General features: G+C 37.0%; 1 protein-coding gene across 1 annotated transcript in view; it reads right to left on the bottom strand.

Annotated features, from left to right (window-relative positions):
* Positions 1 to 23,264, bottom strand: part of grin2bb (glutamate receptor, ionotropic, N-methyl D-aspartate 2B, genome duplicate b) — a 125,643-nt gene that overhangs the window by 17,222 nt on the left and 85,157 nt on the right. Inside the window, 5 exon segments of the mRNA XM_058777380.1 lie at positions 410 to 535; positions 637 to 790; positions 7,432 to 7,603; positions 8,640 to 8,848; positions 9,104 to 9,218. Coding sequence (XP_058633363.1) covers positions 410 to 535; positions 637 to 790; positions 7,432 to 7,603; positions 8,640 to 8,848; positions 9,104 to 9,218 — 776 coding nt within the window.

The following is a 23,264-nucleotide window of genomic DNA, read 5'->3' as shown; positions in this document are numbered from 1 at the left end:
AGCAGTACATTGCTAAGCATGATATCAGCCAATACAACATGGAAAGATGGATATAATGTCCAAAACTAAAAGACGAGGTTATTTTAAATTTTTTTATACATTGCATATATATAAAATATACTATATATATATATATATTTAAATGGAAAAACATAAAACACCATTACTTAAGTTAAAGCATAATTATGAACAAAAGTATATTATATTATATTAAATAAAAATATGATATTGTAATGAAATGTAGTGAATGTCATTATATAAATTTTTAGATGGTTAAAAAGTGAAGACATTAAACTATATATACCAAATGTATACTGGTGTTATGTATAAGGTCTATATATATATATATATATATATATATGTGTGTGTGTGTGTGTGTGTGTGTGTTTATAAAAGCGTGTGAGCACACCTCGTCCATCTGCCAAGCAGCGATTATAGCCGACAGGACTGAAGTACTCAAAAACGAAAACAGCCACGGCTGAAACTATCAACAGCATAACGAACATCATTACCCAGACATCAGCGCTGAAGGGCTCTGAGAGCAAAAAAAGAAGGGAAAAGAAATTACTAATGAAGAGTGCACTTGAATATGGAATTATATCTTGAATGCCATTACAGTGTGTATATAGCACTTACCTAAAAAGGCAGAAGGCGACACTGTGCCATTGCTACGAGAGACCATGACACTAATCCCAGTCTCTATGAAGGGCACAGAGAAGTCAATGACTTCTGACCTCTCTTCATTAATGGTCAGGGACCCCACTGCCATGTGGGCATTCTTCAACACCACCTAGACATGAGGAAAAGGGGCGGTTATACCAAACCTGGACTAGTCTAGGCCTGCCGCAACAGAAGTGGAAAAAAGCAACAGTGTGAGAAGCAAAAGGTGAAAGACGGATAAACGGGAACTAGTGAATGAGAAAACCATCAAGAAAAAAACAAGACTGTGAGACCAAGGAAGGCAGAAATCGGGTTACTTCCTACAGTGGGTTGCAGTAGCTTATAATAGTAGCTTTCCCTAATCACTACTTCCCCAAACCCATCACTTGTCCAGGTATATTTAGACTTACATATAATGGCTTGTTTCCACTGAGCGGTACGGTTCGGTACTGTACGGTACTGTACGCAATTATTTCCGTTTCCACTGTCAGAAGTTGTGAATGGTACCAAAATAGCGAACCGTACCGTACCACTTTTTTGGTACCCTTCTGTTGGGGTACCTAGCACAGCAAAGTGTACCAAAAGGGTGGAGCTAAACTCACTGCAGAACGTTGAGTTGTTGACTAGAATCGTCACTTTTGTGTGATACAAGGGGATAAAGTTTCTCCTTCACTCGTTCCGCTCTACTGTCCGTGAGTGTTGGGCTTATTTACATCAGAGTGCGCAAACACAATTTTATATTTTCACACAGACAATAGCCGTTTCTCAATATGCGTTCTTGTCTGTTCTTGTGAACTTGTGAAACGTCATTGCCCAAAAACCCGTGTAATTTTCTAAATATACTGGCATTGTGTCATGAAATGTAGTTTTAAGAGTTTTTCAGGCGAGAATGTAATTGTTTAAAACTCAAATCTGCGGTTTATTTATAAAGATAGCGCCTATTTGAAAATTAGCTATGCCGATTTCGGAGCTCCAGGCAATCACCGGGCGCTCAGTGCTCACGTATCCGCATAGAGCAGCCTTAGCTCGGCTAGTCCATCCGACATTTGCCGCTGGCTCTGATGTCTCTGTAGTGATTAAACATGAGATACAATTCGTTTTGGGTAGGCTATATTTAACAGGCATTCATGGTCTCATGAATCTATTATTTGTTCCTGGTCATATCGTTTTGGCTGAGCACAAAGTTATGTTTAACTTTATATATTTATTTTGAACTTTACCATAGAACAGCGCTGACCTATAGCATACGTTTGACTGAATTGTTTGCTTTTGTCTTTATTTCCTCTTAGATAAGCCTCTTATACTTTGTACTTATACTTTTATAATGGCTATTATTGTTCATTAAAACTGACATTTAACAAAAGAGGCAGAGTTGTGCTTATTGTCACGCTTTATCGTCGATCGCTACTTTCCGGCATACACCACGCCTACCAAGTAAGGGTACTATTGGCAGTGGAAACGCAAGCCTGATCAGGGTTACCCGTACCGAATCGTACTGTACTGAACTGTATTATACCGTACCGCTCGGTGGAAACGAGCCATAAGGGGCCTCCATTGATATAGGAAAATGGGACAAAACAGAGTTAATAAGGTGAATGTAAGCTACAGGAAGGCTTTGTCTACATCAGGGCTAAGGGGCCACAAAACCGGATTTCTTTAGCCTCAAGGGCCACACTTCTAATTTTTTTTATAGTGCTTATGTTATATTAATAAGGCTACTGAGTGTTATACACTTACACAACCACGTATCAAACTAAATCGCTCCCATTATAATCAATGAAGCTGTACTGTAAGCGCTCATCTGAGGCACAGTTTGCAGAGTGGACTATAGATTTCTGCTTGGTGTTGGATTTTTTAAATTGCACTGTGCATTTACCATGGTATATAGCAGAATCTCAAAAAACATGCAGGCCGCGACAATGCCCTGCGGGCTGCATGTTGAGTAGTGCTATTCTATATTTCCTATTTTCTTTCTCCATTTTTTCAAAATATGAGAGTATATTTTGCATATTTGCTTGAGTGTGTGTTGTGTTATAGCATCTATCACTGAACATGAGCATGTCTTGGAGCATCAGATCTCGTAAAGACATTAAGTAAACATAAAGCAAGCTACGAAGAGTCTGCGGCTCCAAATGTGGTGCATTTCTCAGAGTATTCTAGGACCAAAAGGGAACTGCATAACATTCATTCCAACTGTGGATTTACATATGATCCGGTAACTCATATTATTTCTCATCTGAATTAATGCACCAGCTGTATTTTCCCTTGGGCTTGTGCAAACTCACTTGCTCACATTTTCTCTCTCTTTCATCTGTTCTTGTCATGAGAGATATTTTTCAGATTTTCATTTTTTGGAAATTATATATAATCAGAAACCCATAGACGCTCCAGAACTTTGTCTTAGTGGTTATTATGGTTAACTAAAACCATTAAAAATACAATTCCTTACTTGAAATAAAATAAACATTAACTTAAACAAAAGAAAACCTAAAATAACTTGAAAAAATGTAATTAAATGAACTTTTAAAAAAACACAGTTAATAAATCTATATAGACATTTAAAAAAAAAGAAAAATTTAATTCAAAATATAGTGGTATATCAGTGATACTAAAATAACACTGGAGCCAAAGGCATTCATGCAATGTGAGTTTGAGTCTGGGTCGCAAACATTCACTGATCCAATGTCCCCCTTTTAATAACAACATTTATTAGTCATTGATATATATATAATTTAACTTTTATATAATCTAACCTTTCATTGAACTAAAACAATTGAAAATTGGGGGATTTTCATTGTGAAATAAATGTTTTTCTCAAATACACGTTGGACACAATTATTAGTACCCCTAAACATTCTTATCAGTAAAATACCTTTGAAATATATTCCCATTCATGTTTACAATGTTGAGCACACCAGGGTGATTATGAACATAAAATTATCCAGCCATGGCTTCCTGTTTCACAGGAATATAAATAGGAGGGAAAAGAAAGGCCAAATTCCAAATTAATCATCCATCACAATGAGAAAAACCAAAGAATATATTTCTGATGTGCAGCAAAAGGTAATTGAGCTTCACAAATTAGTGAAGTGGCTTTAAGAAAAGAGCTAGAGCAGTGAAAATTCCCATTTCCACCATCAGGGCAATAATTAAGAATTTCCAATCAACATAAAATGTTATGAATCTCCCTGGAATAGGATGTGTGTCTATATTGTCCTAATGCACGGTGTAGTAGAAGTATACCTACAGTGTGAAAAAAACAAAGTATAGGGTACAACAGGGCTAAAGGCCCACCTTAAGAAAAAATTAGTTTTTCACCGCACCTACACTTCACATGTATTGAACATTAATGGAGCAACAGATTTTGTGTGAAAATAAATCATTCAAGTTGTTTATTTTGTTTAAAAATCTTCTAAATGTATGAGGTGGCAAGGGGGGCCTTTTACCCCACACACGGGGTAAAAGGCCCACCAGCTTGGGGTAAAAGGCACACGGTATTGATACAAATAATTCAGCTAAAATAATGTTTTATTAAATAATGTCGAAATTGATACTTGTTCAAAACAATCACTTAAGCAAAGTTTATACTATTTTCTGCTTATTTTGAAAAATAAGGCTGCATTTACACTGCAAGTCTTTATGACCAATTCCGATTTTGTGACTATATCCGATTTTTTGGACGACGTGCTTACATTTCTTTTAAAAGTGGCCCGTATCCGATGTGTGCATTTTACACTGCACTTGGTGAAACAAGCCAAAAATAGCATATGACATCACAAATCAATTTGAATAGTACATTGAGTTTAGTTTATTGACATGGAATTCATATAGAAACGTTTTTAATGCAATAGTTACATCTATACATCAAAATAATTATATAGAACAAATTCTTCAGGACAGTGATGTACGCAGCTCCGCTGAAAGCTTGCGAGTGGAATAATACTCAGGTGGTAGATAATGTTAAACATGTCACATCGACTGTGTTTTTTAGTAATTAAAACCAAATGCGTTCATCAGTGATTGTATATCAAAGGCAGGGACATGTTTGTGTGCATTTATTTTGTGGTTTCAATGGAACGAACGGGACTGAAGCGCTCGTCTGAGCACTGACAACAGCAGCAACGAGCACTCTGCATGATTTCAAAAGCAATACATTCAGCGTCAGATCACCTTTTATTTAACACAAACAAACGAAATGAATACTCTGCTACTCAACTAGAGATGTTTCATTTGTTACAGGTATGTCTGTACCCTGAAATGTTTTAAAAAACTCACTTTTCAATGACGTAGGGGTCGCATTTACAGGGGAATATCCGATCTGACCGCTTACACGGCAGGCGCAAATGCACGTATCTGATTCATATCTGATTTATTTCCACATATGAATGAGGCCTGAAACCGATCGGAGCATATCGGAATCCATGCGATTTTTTTCCTGCTTACACGGTCGTGGGCCATATCCGATCTGTGCCACATGGGAGGAAAAAATCGGAATTGGGTCACTTGAACCATGCAGTGTAAATGCGGCCTAAAAGAACAAATTTTTGTTCAATAAATATATTGTCATTTAAAATATGTTCATATAAAAAATATATTTTAAAATACAGAAACAAAATTATTTTAATAAGTAAAGATTCTGAAAGTATTGGAGGAGATCCAATAATAATTGAATATATATTTACAGTAGTAACAACAAATGATATTATATGATATGATTAATATCATGTTTTTAAATATGATGGTTTAATTCTAAACATGGTGATTATCTCTAATATGGACACCCAACATATTATATGATATTTACCATCTGAATCTAACCATGTCTGTCAATAAATGGAAAAATCAGCGATCTATTAATAATCATGTTAATTACTGTGCCTTTTAGCCCCAACAGCAGAGGCGTTTTTACCCCAAATACCATACTTTTACATATTCTTTCGTTATTTAAAAACTGTTGCTTTAATTAACTTAAACAAAACTGAAAATCATAAAGAAGACCTTTATCTCAAAATATATGCAATAATTTTAGCGATTCTCATTTGCTACTTAAATCTACAACAGTTGAAAAAAACATAAAATATTAGATCAAGTAAGCACAGGATAAACTTTGCGCTGCTGCGCACGATCGTGTCAAGGATCAGACAAATTTACACGTGCATCTTGAAAAGCGAATGTTTTGGAAAGTATTCGTGTGTTTTGCTCGACTGACTGATATTCAGCAGTCTGTTCGGAAACTGAGGCTCTCGAGCCATATATGGTTCTTTCAGTGAGTGGGTCGACTGAAGGAAAAAATAAACCAAACAATATTTTAAACATCTTTCATCAATAATAAAAGCTAGTGTGTCGATTTAATTAAAAATCCATATATTATATATTTTATAATATTACATAATTCATCAATGCCTGGTCATGTAGCTATAATACACCAACCAATCATGATCTGGCACAAGAAGTTCAAATTTAATTGGACAATATGTGACATGGGACAGACAAGCTTATTTGTGGAGCGATCTGGATCTGCGGTTTGTCTCATTTTATAAATCAAATTACATCGCTGGGAAAATGTATGCTAAATGACTACAAAAGCACTGCACAAAACCGTGCAGCGCCAAAAGTCGCAATAATGGTAATCAGTAGGTTATTCAATTCACTTATATTTATGTATGATATACACCGTTTACTATTTGATGAAACGCTCATAGTTATTTAAGCCCAAGTGCCACCTACAGGCCTATTATGTGAAGTGTAGGCTGGCGAGATGGTGACGTGAAAGGACTTTATTATATTACCATTTTTGATAATTATGCAGCATTATGAGTGTCTTATGCTCATCAAGCCTGCATTTATTTGATCAAACATACAGAAAAAACTGTAGCCTAATATTGTGAAATATTATTACAATTTAAAAGAAAGTTTTTTCTATTTTAATATTCATTTATACTATTTTAATAAAATATAATTTATTTCTGTGATTCAAAGCTGAATTTTCAGCATCATTACTCCTTTCTTCAACGCATGGTCCTTCAGAAATCATTCTAATATGCTGATTTATTATCAATGTTGAAAACAGTTGTGCTGCTTAATTTTTTAATTTTTTTATTGGAACCTGTGATACTTTTTTGGGGTTCATTGATAAATATAAAGTTTAAAAGAACAGCATTTATTCAAAATAGAGATGTTTTCTAACAATATCAATCAACAACAAATCCTTGCTGAATAAAAGCTAATTTCTTTAAAAAAATAAATAAATACTGACCTCAAGCTTTTGAACGGTAGTGTATATTGTTACAAAAGTTATATTTTAAATAAATGCTGTTCTTATTTAACTTTTTATTCATTGAAGAATCCTGAAAAAAGTATCACAGGTTTTCAACATAAATGCTAATAAATCAACATTGCATAAAAAGCATTAAGTAAATAAAGTAAATTAATAAAGTATATTAAAGATTTTCATCAAATAAATGCAGGCTTGATGACTATAAGTGACTTCTTGCAAAAATATAAAATAGTAATGTATCCAATCTTTTGACCTATCACCCCCTTTTTACATTTGAGCCCCTGCCCCTGAGGAACTCTCTGCACATCCCTGGCCTTTAGCCCCGTTGTACCCTACAGATGAATATGCTCCTCTTATCCATCATATGCAGAGGAATGGTAGAACAAAAGTGTATGTTCCAGCAAGCTCTTGAATCAGAAACAACCTATTCAACCCAAACTCTATGTGTTTGATGAGAAACAGAGGTTTCTTAATAAAAGCGTTTTGAAACTAACCTCTCCAACCATGCCATTCCATGTGCCGTTGATCTTTTTGCCATGCTTCCCATTGGTCACCAGGTAGAGATCATAGGTGAATTTTACAGACTTGGCGATCTTTTTGAGGATGTCTATACAGAAGCCCTTGCAACAGCGTTTAATGTAGATCCCTGAATCTCCTGTCTGATTTCTAGAGGTAGGAAAAACAGGAAGAAAAAGTTGAGAAGATTAATGTTAGCGCAGGAAGTTATTTTTCTAAATAGTAAAGATGGCGTTTAACAAATTTCTCCTTAGCTGTTCATCAATCCTTAATCAAAATACCATTTCAGAATAAATCTGCTTCTGAAAAAATCAATCAGTGAGTCAACATAACATCAAAATGACTAATGACCACTGCACTGACTATTGCATTGACTACATCGGAACAAGGAGACTTAAATTTGTCAAAATTCACATTAATCTCGGATCATTTCTCATAATAAATGAGCGTTTTAGCAATAATTTATTACAAGAATGCTAAATGAATTTAACACTAATTTAACACAGATATTTTTAATCAATATTAAAAAGAAACATGAGATACCAATTTAATCCATAAATAAATCAGTCTTTTTACATTAACAGTACAATACTGTATACACCACACTTTCTTACCATATGATATAATCTAGTCCTGACAATGACAGAGCACCTTGAATTTGAAAACTGAATGGAGGATCTGTACTTAGTGCTCTCCTGAGACAAGTCTGCACTTTGGCAGTCAAGATTAATGACTGATGATCTCATATTGATTTTATACAATGACTGATTTTAGATAGCAGATTTAAGATATGTTACCTATACTATGTAGCTTTATCCATCTTGGATATGGATAAGCAAATCTTCACAGATATACAATGTGGTATGCCTGAGAGATTAATCAGATATATAAGCAGGATAATAATTCAAGTGAAATATTTACTTCAATTTCTAAAGGTCTTAGTATTTGGATTTGGATTTTTTTTTTTTTTTAATCCTACATCCTTCTGTTTATTTCCAGGTTTAAATATTTTAATTGTCCAGTTTTTTAGGCCTCGCTGTATTCATCTGTGATTTAGACAAGTTTTATAACATTTTTCAGTCTACCACTTATAACATCTGATGTGAAATCTGCGACAAATCTGAATTTTGAACCAAACTGCAGCACATTTTCCTGAATATCTGTACAGTTCCAATTGGATTCTCACTGGAGTTTGAGCTGTTTTCTGCACGGCACTGTATTCCTCATGCAGGTGCCACTGAGGGGGTCAACATCCTCCACAATAACAAATGGAGCCTCCTCCAGCGTAACGATGGACAGGTGGTCGTCCTCCCGCTCCTCAGCATCCGAGTAGAGCTCGAACCGAGGCCACACGTGGTACTTCATTGCCAGAGACCCGTTCTCCCATTTACCGACCTGTGAAAGTGCAAAGAGGGCAAGATGAGAGCAGAAGATGAGAGAAGGATAACGAGTGAGATAATGAGAGGGTGTTGAGGTTGAAGTGGCTGCGATTGGATTAGTGCGGGCTAAATTTGAGGACGGCTGAAATCTTGAATTAAGATAAAGAGAGATAAAGAGTAAATGAAGGTTGATAATTACATCAGGGAACTGCACAGTCATGAGTTAAGAGAAATCAAGAGGCAAAAGAGAGAAATGAGTAGAGATACCCACCCTTTCATACTGCCTCTCCTTATTTAACAGTATAATGACCAACTTTGGGTGCATCTGAAAACCGTCCTCACTGAAGGAGAGGTTGCGCCCTTCAAATGTCACATTCATGAGGTACCTGAAGATAAAACAGAGTGAATATATCAGACCAAACACATTTGGTGATTATTAACACAAAGGCACCTTCCTCGATTAGACCTGTATAGCACAAATATTTTCAGAATAAGTCGAAGCAATTTACAGGATCCCTCAATGTCAGCAGTTTACATGGCTTTCCAGTGTACCTAGTCTATGGGCTTCTGCACACTATCCGCATATGTCCACACACATTTATAATGCAGGAAAGCAGGCTTGTTGCTAGAGGCTATAGTAAATTATATTCACAATGGCAAATGTGAATCTGGCAGCCTCCTGGTCACAAAACCACTATTATGACTTTAAAATCCACCCAGTTGGAGAGTTTTGAGGAGCTGGTATGAATTTCACCTTAACACAACACAATAATCAAAAATCCAATAAAATATAATAATCCAGGGAAAAATATTTATTACAGAGGTGAGTGATATTACATATCAGAACCAACAACCGACATCTTAGCCTTTAGTTAGTCATCCAAGAAAATTTTAACAGCAACTTTTTATTTGAGAGTAGCATTATAAACCAGTTTGCTGCATCTTGAAACAATTTGGCTTTGTATTTGCTTGTAATGGATGCTATAGATGAGACAGCAAACACTGCATGGTGAATAGTTTCATCCAAATGTCAAGTTTTTTCCAAAAACAGCATGCTTGACCTCCATCGCTTAGGAATTAATCCTTGTCACGCAACCTTAAGAACCAGAGCATCTTGACTACACTGCCTTGGGTAGCTTTTGACATGGTCAGCCACAAACTGTTCATTTAAGTGCGGACAACGACAACTAATTTACTGGTTTATTTCCTACTTGAACAGATCATATAAAGTTAGCAAAAAAGCCTCATTTACTGGCTCTCAATCCAGGAGTCCCTCATGGCTCAGTATTTGGTCCTTTAATTTTTTCCATCTACATCAGATAACCCTGCATTACCATCTAATCAGAGTGTAAATTTGATTCCTCCTCACTGGCCCACCAGATTTTGTCAAATAACCCCTTCAAGTTCATACAAAATGCTTTCGGTCGAGTTGTAATTAACCTCTGTTGTAATTAACCTCTTTCATGTCACTAACCTACTCCGCAGACAAATTTGGGCAGTACTTAATGGACTGTCTGAGTTTAGTGACTCGTCTTCCTGACCTCATCTAGCACTTAGACATCTGAACTGCATCAACAATGTTTAAGCATTCTTATATTGTGTTGTTCTTCTTGTTGCCCTTGAGATCTAACTTTGCACTTGACTTCTTAGTATTCTTGGCCACAGTTCCAGCATTTGGCACTTACATGATATGTACTGTATGTATGAGTTCATAATAAGACGAAAAAGAAAACCCTTCAGTAACATTATACAATACATGTTATGGGAGCCCATGGCATTATAGTACGATCAATATATTACACAAATGTCTTTTTCTAGCAGTGTGTGTGTGTGTGTGTGTGTGTGTGTGTTTCCTCCAGTGCTTTTTGTGTGTTTCTTCCAGTGTTTCATCCAAACTAAAATTTTAATTTTTGGTTTAGGGATCAATTCTCACTATTAACCAGTTTTTTATTAGCATGCATATTACTAGCATATTGACTGTTTATAAGTACTTAGAAAGCACATATTAATGCCTTATTCTGCATGACCATATTCTAGATCCCTTAATCCTACACATTACCTAAATTTAACAACTACCTTATTAACTATTAATAAGCAGCAAATTAGGAGTTTATTGAGGAAAAAGTAATAGTTAACAGTGAGAATTAGTCCTCAAACTAAAGTGTGACCAAAATATGATACTGAAATTTTAGTTTTTAGTATAGTTGTTTGGTCAAGTAAAAACAATAAAAAAATTTTTTTTTTAAAAATGACACTAACATACATTCAGATGAGTCAAATATATTTATATTTTTATGTAAATATATACTTATTAATATTTTATAGTAAATTATAGTTTCATTCAACTATAAACCAAATGTAAACAAATGTGTTTTCAGGACAATTGTTTTCTTCATAATTATGTACATGTTGTACGTTAATACATTTTATTGTTTTTGCCAAAATAATATTTTTGTACAGTACCTTTTACACTTTTGCTATTTCATGAATTGTTATTTTATAATAAATCTGTGTTGAATTGTAACTGGTTTTCCTTGACAATGACAGTGGAAATGTTCAAAAGTGTTTCTAAGATGTTCGGAAATTGATTTTAATAAAAATAAACGTACCCTGACCAATATTATGTATGACAACCAGCCCCAGTGTTCCCTATAGATAAATATGGAAAGGTGCTTAGATGGATACACTTTGCCATTAATTCACCCTACTGTGTCAAACACAGAACATAAATTTCCCCATAGTAATAAAAGGCATCAGCAGTAAAACATCATGAAACAGAATCACATAGACAAGTCGTTTCCCTTTTCTTCCATCTGGGTGTAAAATTTATGATGTAGAAGAACTGACCCAATTTAGACAGTGACTGTAAATCAGTCTGTAGTCAGGTGTGTGTGTGTGTGTTTGTGCCCTTGAGTGCTGATACGCACGCAGATTTTCATCATAGCGTGAGTATCATGTATGTGTGTCAACAACTTTTGTGTCAGAGCCAGTGAAAACTCTCTGCTGCACTCCTCGCTCTCTTGCCTCCATCTGTGGGCTGTTGTCACCATGACAACAATTGGCCTCATGAAAACTCACCACACAAGAAATAAATATCTGCTCTAAACAAGAGAGAATGAAAGAGAAATATGCAAACAGAGGGAAAGCTAGAGAGCAGAATGACCAAACAAATAGTGAGTATGTCTCGAGCATGTACAATACAATGGAGTAAGACTGTGAAACAATGTTGTACATCTATACATACAGAAGCTAACATCAAAAAATGGACATCTGGGAGGAGGTCTATAACATCTGGAGAAAGCTAACTGTTAGCATATCAATGGTAGCCGCTCATCTGGCACAGGAGCTTCCAAAAGTATAGTATGTGACTTGAAATCTGATATCTTGATCATGGGTGCTTGGGAGGTGCATAAAAATGACAACACTAAGCCCTTCAGTTGAAATACTTGCAATTTAGAATATGTTTGTTTGCAAAAATAGACAACAGAAAACATAGATACTTTTGAATAGCTTATAAATTCACTGGTTTATCTGCTACTTGAACAGATTATAGAAAGTTAGCAAAAAACAAAAATAAAATAAAATTTCTCTGCCCCTCAATTCTGGAGTCCCTCATGGCTCAGTATTTGGTCCTTTATTTTTTGCCTTAGATCAGATCACCCTGCAATGCCATTTAATCATAGCTAATTTTGAATAGGTGTAAATGGAAAAAATACATTGTATGCGCACTGAATGGTGTAGCTAAAGCACCAGCAGGGGCTAACTGAATCATGCTAACCCGTCAAATATGCCCCGTGATTTGTTAAAACAGCACTTACAACAGATTTCGGACATGTATTTAAATATCATGATATATTTGGTAGCATGGTAAATATCAAAGTATTATGGGACTGCAATAGTACTTTGTTGCTACATTAACACTACTAGAGAATGACATACAAACTGCAGTAGTTACTGCAATATCTACGTGCACATCTGATCCGTTTAACCTACAGTCTCATACAGACTCGCACACCATCAATTCCCAAATTGGTGTGTTAGGGCAGTCTGTGCTGATTCCTGACACACGAAGGTACGTACAACTCCAAACTGCCAGCAGATAGAATGAAAGTGTGAGGGTGTGTGTGAAAAAGAGAGGGAGAGAGAGAGACCCACCAGCATATAAAATGCGTTACCATGGTGCCCACAACCATAGCAATCTCCAAGCAATCTGCTGTGTTGCCATGGGAACAGTAATCTCACCCGAGAGAGTGAGGGAGAAAGAGAGGAAGAGACATGGAGAGAGAGGTAGCATCTTTTGTACTTACAGCGAGACGCATGATGCAGCAGAGACCCATTTATCTGTCGCTATAAATACAAACAGATCGATATTGGACATGACAGCCAACCAGATTTATCGTATCAAACATTTTTCAGTTCTAGCATTGATCTGACATTAGAAAACTCATCTTAAGATTTACTGTACACCCATTTAAAATACAACCGTTCAAGGAGCTATGAATTACTTGATCATACATTCAAGGGTTTCCTCTCATGTTTAATTTTGGACCTGACATAACATCTCCTGGCTTGACACCATGCCATTTCATGATACTTGTCACGGCTGTGAGATAGCCTCTCAGGTCAACAGGGAACAGCTTTAACAACCATCGAAAACTTGAGGGAGTGTGAGGACTGTATATGATTATTTCATTAATGTCTAGAGCAGGGGTGTTTTCTCAGAAGAGCAAAGTTGTTATTGTTAACTAAAACTATCAAAAATAATTTTCTCTCACTGAAATTAAGTTGAAATAAAATTTAAAATATACAAAAATGTATTAAAATTTTTAAAAATTAATTAAATTACAAATATATAAAAAATTTAATATGCATATAAAGTAACACTGTCCAACAGTGAGACCACTGAATAAAGTTTCAGAAGGAGGCAATGTGTCTTTTGCCTCCCCTGAGCACATGGGTGTCTTACATATATTGTTTTTGATGGGATCACTTGGTGCCCTGGGCGAGATGAGGCATGACCAAAGAAAAAACAACTGTTTAACAACTTGGTAGTTCTTTACACAAGTATAAGAAGTTCATGGCTAGTGGTACAGTTTCTCTGGAATATGTAGGTGGACCCAGGTTCAAACATGATTTTGAATTCAACAGTAAAACTGCACCTGAATTTGACAGCTGGATTTTTTTTTAAAATTTTTTTTTATTTTTTTTATGAAAAAGGTCATGCAAGTTACATAAGGGTGAGTATATGATCTTCAGTTTAAAGTAAATGATATATAGAAGGTGCAATGTGATTGGACAAAAGAAATTTGAATGTGTGATATGATTGGCCAATTACTCTGTCAATGGGATAACGCCCGCTCATCATGTTTACAAACAGTCCACAAATTGGCCTGGCAGGGTCAAACCATTGGAATTGGACGGACTAATTATGAGGTAAAAAATTCACCCACTCAGACATCACTACTTATGGTCACATCCGAATTTGAAATTACTTTAAATGATCTGTGACTGAGAAGTTTTTTCGTGAGCACTCAGCTCAGTTAATTTAATACTGCACCTCCGTGTCGGCAACCTTCATGACACCAACTGTGTTTATAGGGGATTAGCTGACTAATGTTCTGAAAATAATGTGACTATTAATAATAACAAATGACACATAAAATATGATTTTTACTTTATAATTCTAAAATTGCTTTTGAAGTAATACAAAAAGCATCAACACATTTTAATGAGACTTGATATGACTTGGTTTTAATAAATAGTATGTTTATTAAGAACAGTTCGCTCAGAAATGAAAATTATGTGACCATTTACTGAAACATAATGCATATGGAGTCCAATTAAAGCGATAGTTCACCCAAAAATGAATCTTCTGTCATCATTTACTCACCCTCCAAACCTTTATGTTTTATTCTTCTGTTGAACACACAAAAAAGATATTCTGAAGAATGTGTAACCATACAGTTGACGGTAGCCATCGATGTCCATAGTATTTTTTCCCATACTATGGAAGTCAATGGCTACTGTCAACTGTTTGGTTACACAAATTCTTCAAAATATCTTCTTTTGTGTTCAACATCTGAAAGAAATTCATTCAGGTTTGAATCAACTTCAGGGTGAGTAAATCATGACAGAAGTTTCATTTTTACGTGACTATGCCTTTAATATAAAAAACTAGTTTGTTGATAATGTCAGGTAAATGGTGTTTCATTTGCCTTCAACTTCGTAAACATCAAATGTAGCATGAATTTACAGTACATTTGACTAAAAGTCCCGCCAAGAGGGGGCTTTGTCTTCTCATTTCAGAAGCCCACCAAACGTCACTGGTCTAGAGGGAGGCAGGCATGGCTGTTATGAGTCTAGAAGTAATTACAGTGTTTGCCCACCAGCATTGGATTATTTTAATGCATCATCAACACAGGGGCGACAATAATCTGCAGAGGATTTATAACACATGAGGTATTACGACATCATGATATTAGTGAACCTAAACAGGATTTCAGATTAACCGAACACAGATCGAATCATACTTTGGTTCTCGTATCTCATATTCAGAGCCACCCACAGTGTGATCTATATACATGAAAGTGGATGTGGGCTGGGGAAGTGTGTATAGGTTTTTCTAAAAGTGTGTGTGCGTGTTTATGTATGCATTTTTAATTAAAGCAAGTTAGAGGCTCCTGGGTGAACCAGAGATTAATTACCTTTACTTACACAGGACACCATGTAATGATCAAACCCCTTCCCCAGGGAAGCCTGTGGGCCTTGTAACACCGTGATACACCACCAGCACTCACACACTCTAATGGATAGACCTAAAACACACACTGTTACATAGACACACAAACACTTCCTCTCTGTATAAAGGCACACAAACACACCTTTGGGAATTGAGCTGCGTTAAAGCTTTAAAGCCAAATATTTTGAAAGGGCAGACTGTTCATTTTGTATTTTGTATTCTATAAGTGTGAGAAAGCAAACAATAAATGGAGACAGAAAGGAAGTGTGTGACAGTGAGCAGAGAATGGAGAGATAGACAGAGAAAGAAGACAGAGAGAGAAAGACAGCTTGCAAGACCGAAGGGGTTCACCAGTGTACAACTGATATCTTGACCTACTTCTGAAGAGTTATTGTCAGCGTCTTTCAGCAATGCCCAAAAGCATAATAAAAACGTCCACAACCACCTTATTAAACTTTCTGGGCATCAGGTCTACTGGCCACCCAGTGAACCTGAGAGCGGCAGCCTGAGGGGCTACAATTAACTCAAGTGAAGAATAAAAGCCTGGCAGCTTCACAAGCCTTAAGCACCTCAGAGGAGTCAAAGCATCAGAGAGACAAGCCACACAATCACACTTGCAAGGGAAAACACAATGTAATACACACACTCACACACACCAACAAACAAGCAAGAATGTAATATCTTCAAGATTGGGGAGACCATATACTGTATATGTTTTAGTCAATACAAAAAGAATCAAAATAAATACATACACATTTTAGACAGTAGACATTTATAATGTAACAATTCTAAATAAAAATATTTTATATATGAAATTAGCTTATAAGTTTACACGTAACATTTATGCATGTATGGCTGTACAAATATACTGTAAAAATCTGTAAATTGGATAACGCTCAGACAATGAAAAACTGTAATACATCTAATGGGAGATTTAATGTACAATGCACTTAAATTTACAGCTTTTGTAAGTTGAAAAAGTACAAGTAACCCTATAATTTACAGTGAAAAACGTAAATTAACGCTCCCAGAATTCTCTGTGGCACTTCACTTTCGTTTTTTGATTGAAATAACTGTTTCTTGTTAATTTTTTATGTTACCATGATGTTTTTTATTTTATTTCATTTTTTTGACCCTGTGAACCTTCTATTATTATGACATTAGTATTTATTTACTAACGGTGTGTGTGTGTTCACTGCTGTGTGTGTGCACTTAGGATGGGTTAAATGCAGAACACAGATTCCGAGTATGGATCACCATACTTGGCCACGTCACATCACTTTCACTTATTTAAAAGTTACTTGTGATGTAATTTGATTCATAATGTGGCTTTCTCACAACTTGTGTTTTTAAGGTGGCTGTCAGTACATTATAAAGAGGGTTTTTTTCCGTTTTTTAGATATTTTAGTAATTTGCTATATTAACATTATTTTATTTTATGAAGTTTTTTTACTGTAAATTTAATTTTAATCTGTAAAACCAGTTGCTGTTTTTTTACTGTAAATTTCACTGAATTGTTTACAGTGTAATATATTAATTATAAATATTTAAAAGGCATATAATTCAGTAACTGAATTATAAAAAGTTTTATCTTTTTAACCCTCCTTATTTGGAAGTCACACTTGTTGCCTTCATGGTCAAAAGTTTTACTTAAAAATTGTTTTTTTAAATTTTACTTTTTTCCCCCCCAGTAAAATCAATGTAACATTTTTGTTCAATAATATTTTTTCTTTTTCATTTTGTATTTTGAGACAATTTCATGCTACTAATTAATATTTATGTAATAATTATGATCAATTTCTTTCCACTGAAAATAATACAAATTAAAAAAAAAAAAAAAAAGTATATTACTTTTGAATTAATGCAGTATTTCATGTTAAAATAGAGTCAATGGTTTTATAATCCAATTTTTTGAAGCCAAATTAGTGCCATCTTGTCACGAATCCTGTCCATGGCCTTCTGTCCACTTGTCACCAGAGGTCGCCCTCCGATTACATTGACTTTCACAACACATAAACTGGTACATATCACCCTGGACTACAATTCCCATCATCCATTACACTGATGACACACACACAGCTGATTGCACTAATCACACAGCTGATTCCCATCACACTCCTTACTTAAGCCATGGACTTCCTCTTCCTCTCTGCCGAGTATTGTATAGTGTTTATCACTGTGATAGCTACTTTATGGAGCCTGCTCTAGTTTTCATAGTCTAGTTATATAGTCTTGCCTTGCCTGTTTTCCTGGTCCCTGATTCTTGCCACGTATCTTGGAGTAACCCTTTGCTTGCTGTTTCGGACTGTGTTTGCTCCTCACCTGGATTTATGCTCACGTTTATGGATTACCCCTCTTGTCAAGCCCTCTGGATTACGTTTGCCGTCGTCTGACTCAAGCCTGTTTAGGATTGCTCTTTTGTCTTGCCTGTGCCATACCTGTTTGCTGATGTTTGACCCTGCCTGTGTTTGACTATGTTTCTAAATAAAAGCTTGCACATGGATCCGTGCGCCTCACGTCTCGTCGGCTCTGTTACAGAATACTCGGCCTCACAAGGATCCAGCAGCTTTTCAAGTGGACACTGGCCAGGTATGGACACTGCAAAACTGATATTAACCCTCGAACAAGGCACACGATCACTCGAGGATTATATTCAAGAGTATTTGAACATTTATTTTTATTCTGATCTGCCGGACTGTGTTTTGATAGGTTTTGATTCTGCAATGGGATAAATAAGCCTTTACAGTCTGAACTTAGACACGAGGGTCCGCACGCATCACTCGCGCAGTTTATGGACTATGCTTTGTGTGTTGGCTCCTCATTCACTGTGGGTGTCGCTGAGGAGGAACGTGACACAGCGTCTATGACTGAAATGGCGGACGCACCTGAGCGCACTCACAAAATGGTGGCCAAAACAATGCACCATCATTTCTCAGTTGATTGTCATGAGTCAAGTCACAGCTGCCATTTCTGAGCCAAGTCAAGTCACCGCTGATCTTCGTGAGCCAAGTCACGGTTGATCTTCGTGAGTCAAGTCACACATGCTACTCCAGAACCGGCTCACGTCATGCCAGCCACTCAAGAGATTCTACACAACATGGCTGCCATTCAAGAGCTCCGTTGCAATATAGCCGCCACTCAAGAGTCTCTTCGGAAAATGGCCGCTGTTCTAGAGTCTCGTCACGTCTCCGCTGATCGTCCAGAGTCTCGTCACGTCCGGTCTACCACACCCAGATATTCAAGGTCAGTTCTTCGGTATCCTAGTCTGGTATCCAGTGTGAGGGATGCACTGCTGGTGTCTGCACTCGCAACTGGTATCCCCAAACCCATTCACTCAAGCCCTCCTGTTCCTGAACTGATTCCCCTGTCTGAAGTGCTTCCCATGATGGGGATTGCTTTTTGGTGTGTTTGGGCTGCATACTAGGGGTTGAACGACTTCTGATTTTTTAAAGTCGACTTTTATGTGAAGAAAGTCGATTCGAAGTCGACTAGTCGCTGATGACGTCATTAATGAACAAATAAGTCTGGAGCTGTGACAAACACCTTGTGCACAGCTATGGCATATGACACAGTGCCGCCCACATGGCTATTGCTCCTATAACAGCTCATTTTTATCAGTTCTTTTGTCTTTATATTCGTTATATTTCTCACAGATTTCTGCTCGTTCTAAATCACATACAGATAAAGTTGCACAGTAAAGATTATATTCATATGAATGCATTCGTGAGAGCGATTGCGTGTGTGAATTAATTCTATCTGGCAGCTAATCTCTACTAGTAATGAAGCTGTGGGATTTAGTTAATAAGAAATATATGCTTGAACGTTTCAGTTTCTAAGCTATTTTATTGATAAATCGCAGAACAGTGTTGACAATACATTTCCACGCTGAACGATTCTGTGTGCGCGTGATGTACGCGCTACTGTCTGAAGCCTATGTGTGTGCATTACAGAGCAGCAGCACATTATATTAGAATGGCGATTAACTGACCTGTACTATAAGCTGTTTAAAACGTGCATTCTCCCGTTCAATTTCGAGCATCCAGTAATATAATCACACATGTCTTGTGGAGCGCTTTCAGAGTATGCATTTATTTGTCATTTTAACTGTTTGGAAACGGAGCTTAAATGTGGAAGTCCTTCAGAGATTTCTTATATTGTTGCGCCCTCTATAGGGCCAGCGACTAGTCAACGTCAAGCTTAAAGCGTCATGGCAGAGCATTAAAGTCGACTACTCGACTAGTCGATTAGTTGGTGCAACCCCTACTGCATACACCACCACAGAACTCCCAGAAATGGCGGCGTTCACTATGATGTCTCCAGAGGTGGCAGCGGACACTGCAGAACCTCCTGAGGTAGTGTCGCTCGCTGCTGTGTTCCCTGAAGCAATGGTGCCTGCTGCAGTTTCTCCAGAGGTGGCGGTGCATGCCGCAGAACCTCTCGAAGCAGCGATGCTCGATTCAGCTCCTTGCGTGGTGGTGGCGCCCAGCAACGCACTCTCAGCCTGTCATATCAAGGTCGAAGGAACCATTGCTGAACTCCCCCTGTATCCTGATGGTACAACTGTAGAACCTCTGTCACGAATCCTGTCCATGGCCTTCTGTCCACTTGCCACCAGAGGTCGCCCTCCGATTACATTGACTTTCACAACACATAAACTGGTACATATCACCCTGGACTACCATTCCCATCATACATTGCACTGATGACACACACAGCTGATTGCACTAATTACACAGCTGATTCCCATCACAAACCTTACTTAAGCCATGGACTTCCTCTACCTCTCTGCCGAGTATTGTATAGCGTTTATCACTCTGATAGCTACTTTATGGAGCCTGCTCTAGTTTTCATAGTCTTGCCTTGCCTGTTTTCCTGGTTCCTGATTCTTGCACGTATCTTAGATTAACCCTTTGCTTGCTGTTTCGGACTGTGTCTGCTCCTCACCTGGATTTATGCTCACGTTTACAGATTACCCTTCTTGTCAAGCCCTCTGGATTATGTTTGCCGTCGTCTGACTCAAGCCTGTTTAGGATTGCTCTTTTGTCTTGCCTGTGCCATACCTGTTTGCTGATGTTTGACCCTGCCTGTGTTTGACTAAGTTTCTAAATAAAAGCTTGCACATGGATCCGTACGCCTCACGTCTCGTCGGCTCTGTTACGCATCTGGTGGGAGTAAAATAAAAAAAATAAAAAACCTCTGCAATTCTATGGTTTAGCCACTAGATTCCTATATAGCTCTATATAAAAGGCCTATAAATTCTCTAATTGTTTTTAGACATAAATACTCTTTTATTAAATACTTTTATTAAGTTGTGGGTTTGGATATGTTTAGACCTTCTCAAAGACAACTCCTTGTAAAGGTTTAGAATTTTTATTTATTTTTTTTGGTTTGAAATGTTGATTTGAAGTGTCAGTTTTTGAATTATTACTACAGTCAAACCTGAACACAGAGAAAGCATTTTGTTACATAAAACATTAAAATTCTATAAAAATGTAACAAATGAACAGGAATGTTTTATCAGAGCTTAATCCTTCTGGGTCTAATCTGATTTCAACCTCTTATTTCAGTTTTCTGACTCATTTTGGCTATATGGTTATAGCCATACCAATTCCAGTGTGTATAGTTGTGTGTGAGTGTGTGTCTGTTTTGCACTCTTGATGTTTTAGAGTGTAACCCCTTCCTTGCTGTCCACATTTTTGCATTGTAGTTGAGTTATTGTTTTTATTTTACATATTTGCTGTGTTACAGTCACACCAGTTCATAGGTGTGTATAAGTGTGGGTGTACACGTGTGTGTGTGTGTGTGTGCGAGTGGATGTGTTGGTTTTGCACTCTTGATGTTTTAGAGTTTCACCCCATCATTGCTGTGTACTTTTTTCTGCATTGTGGCAGATTTGTAGATTGTACCAACCTGATCTCACAGAATTCCGTGTAATGTTCACGGACTTAATTAACCCCGAATCTGTGGTGGCCTCACGGAATCGACGAAAATTCCGTGATGGGCTCACAGAAGGCATCAGCCGTGGTCCACGCACGGATTCACTGGTTCAACACCAGTGCTGCATCGGACCATGTAAAAAGAGTGACTCCGATGCAGTTATACTTTCACTGGAGTACCTGACCCCACCCCTACCCTAAACCTACCCAGTTCTGAACAATAATGATGACGATAAATTTGCGTCGGCATATTGATGCTAAGGGTTTCCGTGCGTGGAGCACGGCTGATGCCTGTCACTGACTTACATTGGTATCACTTCTGAGCCCATCACGGAATTTTTGGCGATTCCGTGATGCCACAGATTCGGAGGTTAATTAAGTCCGTGAACATTACACGGAATTCTGTGAGATCATGTTGATTGTACACACAAAAATTCTGAGAATTGTGTTTTTGTTAATTTTCCCATTCATTTCCTATGGTCGGTCATTTTTGACCGAAGACAAAAAGTTTGACACTTTTTTTTTTTTTTTTTTACGACCACTTACCCTGCTCGAATCATGCCCTCTTTTTTTCTTTTTTCTTTTTGTGTTCACATTCCAAATGCCATAAAAGTCACCAAGTTTCGTATCATTCAGAGGATTAAAATGCAATTTATTTGACAATAAAAGGCTGCATCAATTTAAAATAAATAAATAAATAAATAAACATATTAAAAACAAAATAAGAACTTGGAAATCAGTAGGATGAAAAGTGCTAAAGGAATTTAGAACATCAATAAGCTAATGATATTTTATGTGGATTCCAAATATCTACAAAATTGTGGAAAACTGTCTTCACAACAATAAAAATCAAGATTCAGAACTAAAGAACCATTAAATTGATTAAATTAATAATTAAAATTCAAGCTCGATCCGAATCAAATAAATTTTATTCACAAGAATAATCCACACATGTCCTCGCAATCAATTTATCCAAGATAAGTACATGTAACCTCATTTAATCTCGCTCTCAACCTTTATAGGGTACATGTATCTCATCTAACCTTCCACAACCATGCCAAAACCTTCAGCTGACCTTCAGAGGAAGCCCTTGAGGCTGTCTCAGGCCCTTAACCATCACAGATCATGACCCATCCAGCTGAAAAGCCCTCCATCATCGCTGACAGATCCACCGCAGAGCATGGTGGGTGTTCCAGAATGATAATATAGAATCTCAGAATGCCATTTAAATCGTCTCCATTATGGTGGAAGCGGATCATTAGAGTCCTCGAGGGGTTACAGGGTCCGGTGCTTCTCATTCAGCCCACCTCATAACGCTGTCATTCAAAATCTTCAAGTGTGTGCGTGTGCACGCATATGTGAGGTCCCAGGTGTGCACTGCAGGTGAACCTGCACTCCCAGAGGACTCTAAACAAAACCGTTTTCTCCGTTTTGTATTTACGGCTACTTTTTCTCCATCTTTTTTGTGTTCTCCAGTGTTCATAAGATATAAGTGTCCTTATCTTCTCATCATCCAATTCAAAAATCCACTTCAGCGACTCTAAAGACTAGTCTAACACATCCGCCTAATTACACAAATACAACCATCTTGTTCTACCAGATACTATGCCTGCTGGGTAATTGTTGTAAATCCACCATTCACAAATAACATAAAAGTGTTTTTTTCCACTTAATTACTTGTTTCCTTCATCTAAACAAACAAAGCTTTTTGCAACAACACAACTATATTTCTTCATAACATGCTCTCCTGGCTACAT

Source organism: Onychostoma macrolepis, chromosome 01, assembly GCF_012432095.1.
Source record: "Onychostoma macrolepis isolate SWU-2019 chromosome 01, ASM1243209v1, whole genome shotgun sequence".
Classification (NCBI taxonomy): Eukaryota; Metazoa; Chordata; class Actinopteri; order Cypriniformes; family Cyprinidae; genus Onychostoma; species Onychostoma macrolepis.
The sequence above is the reverse complement of the archived record's forward strand: the minus strand, read 5'-3'. Positions and strand labels throughout refer to the sequence as shown.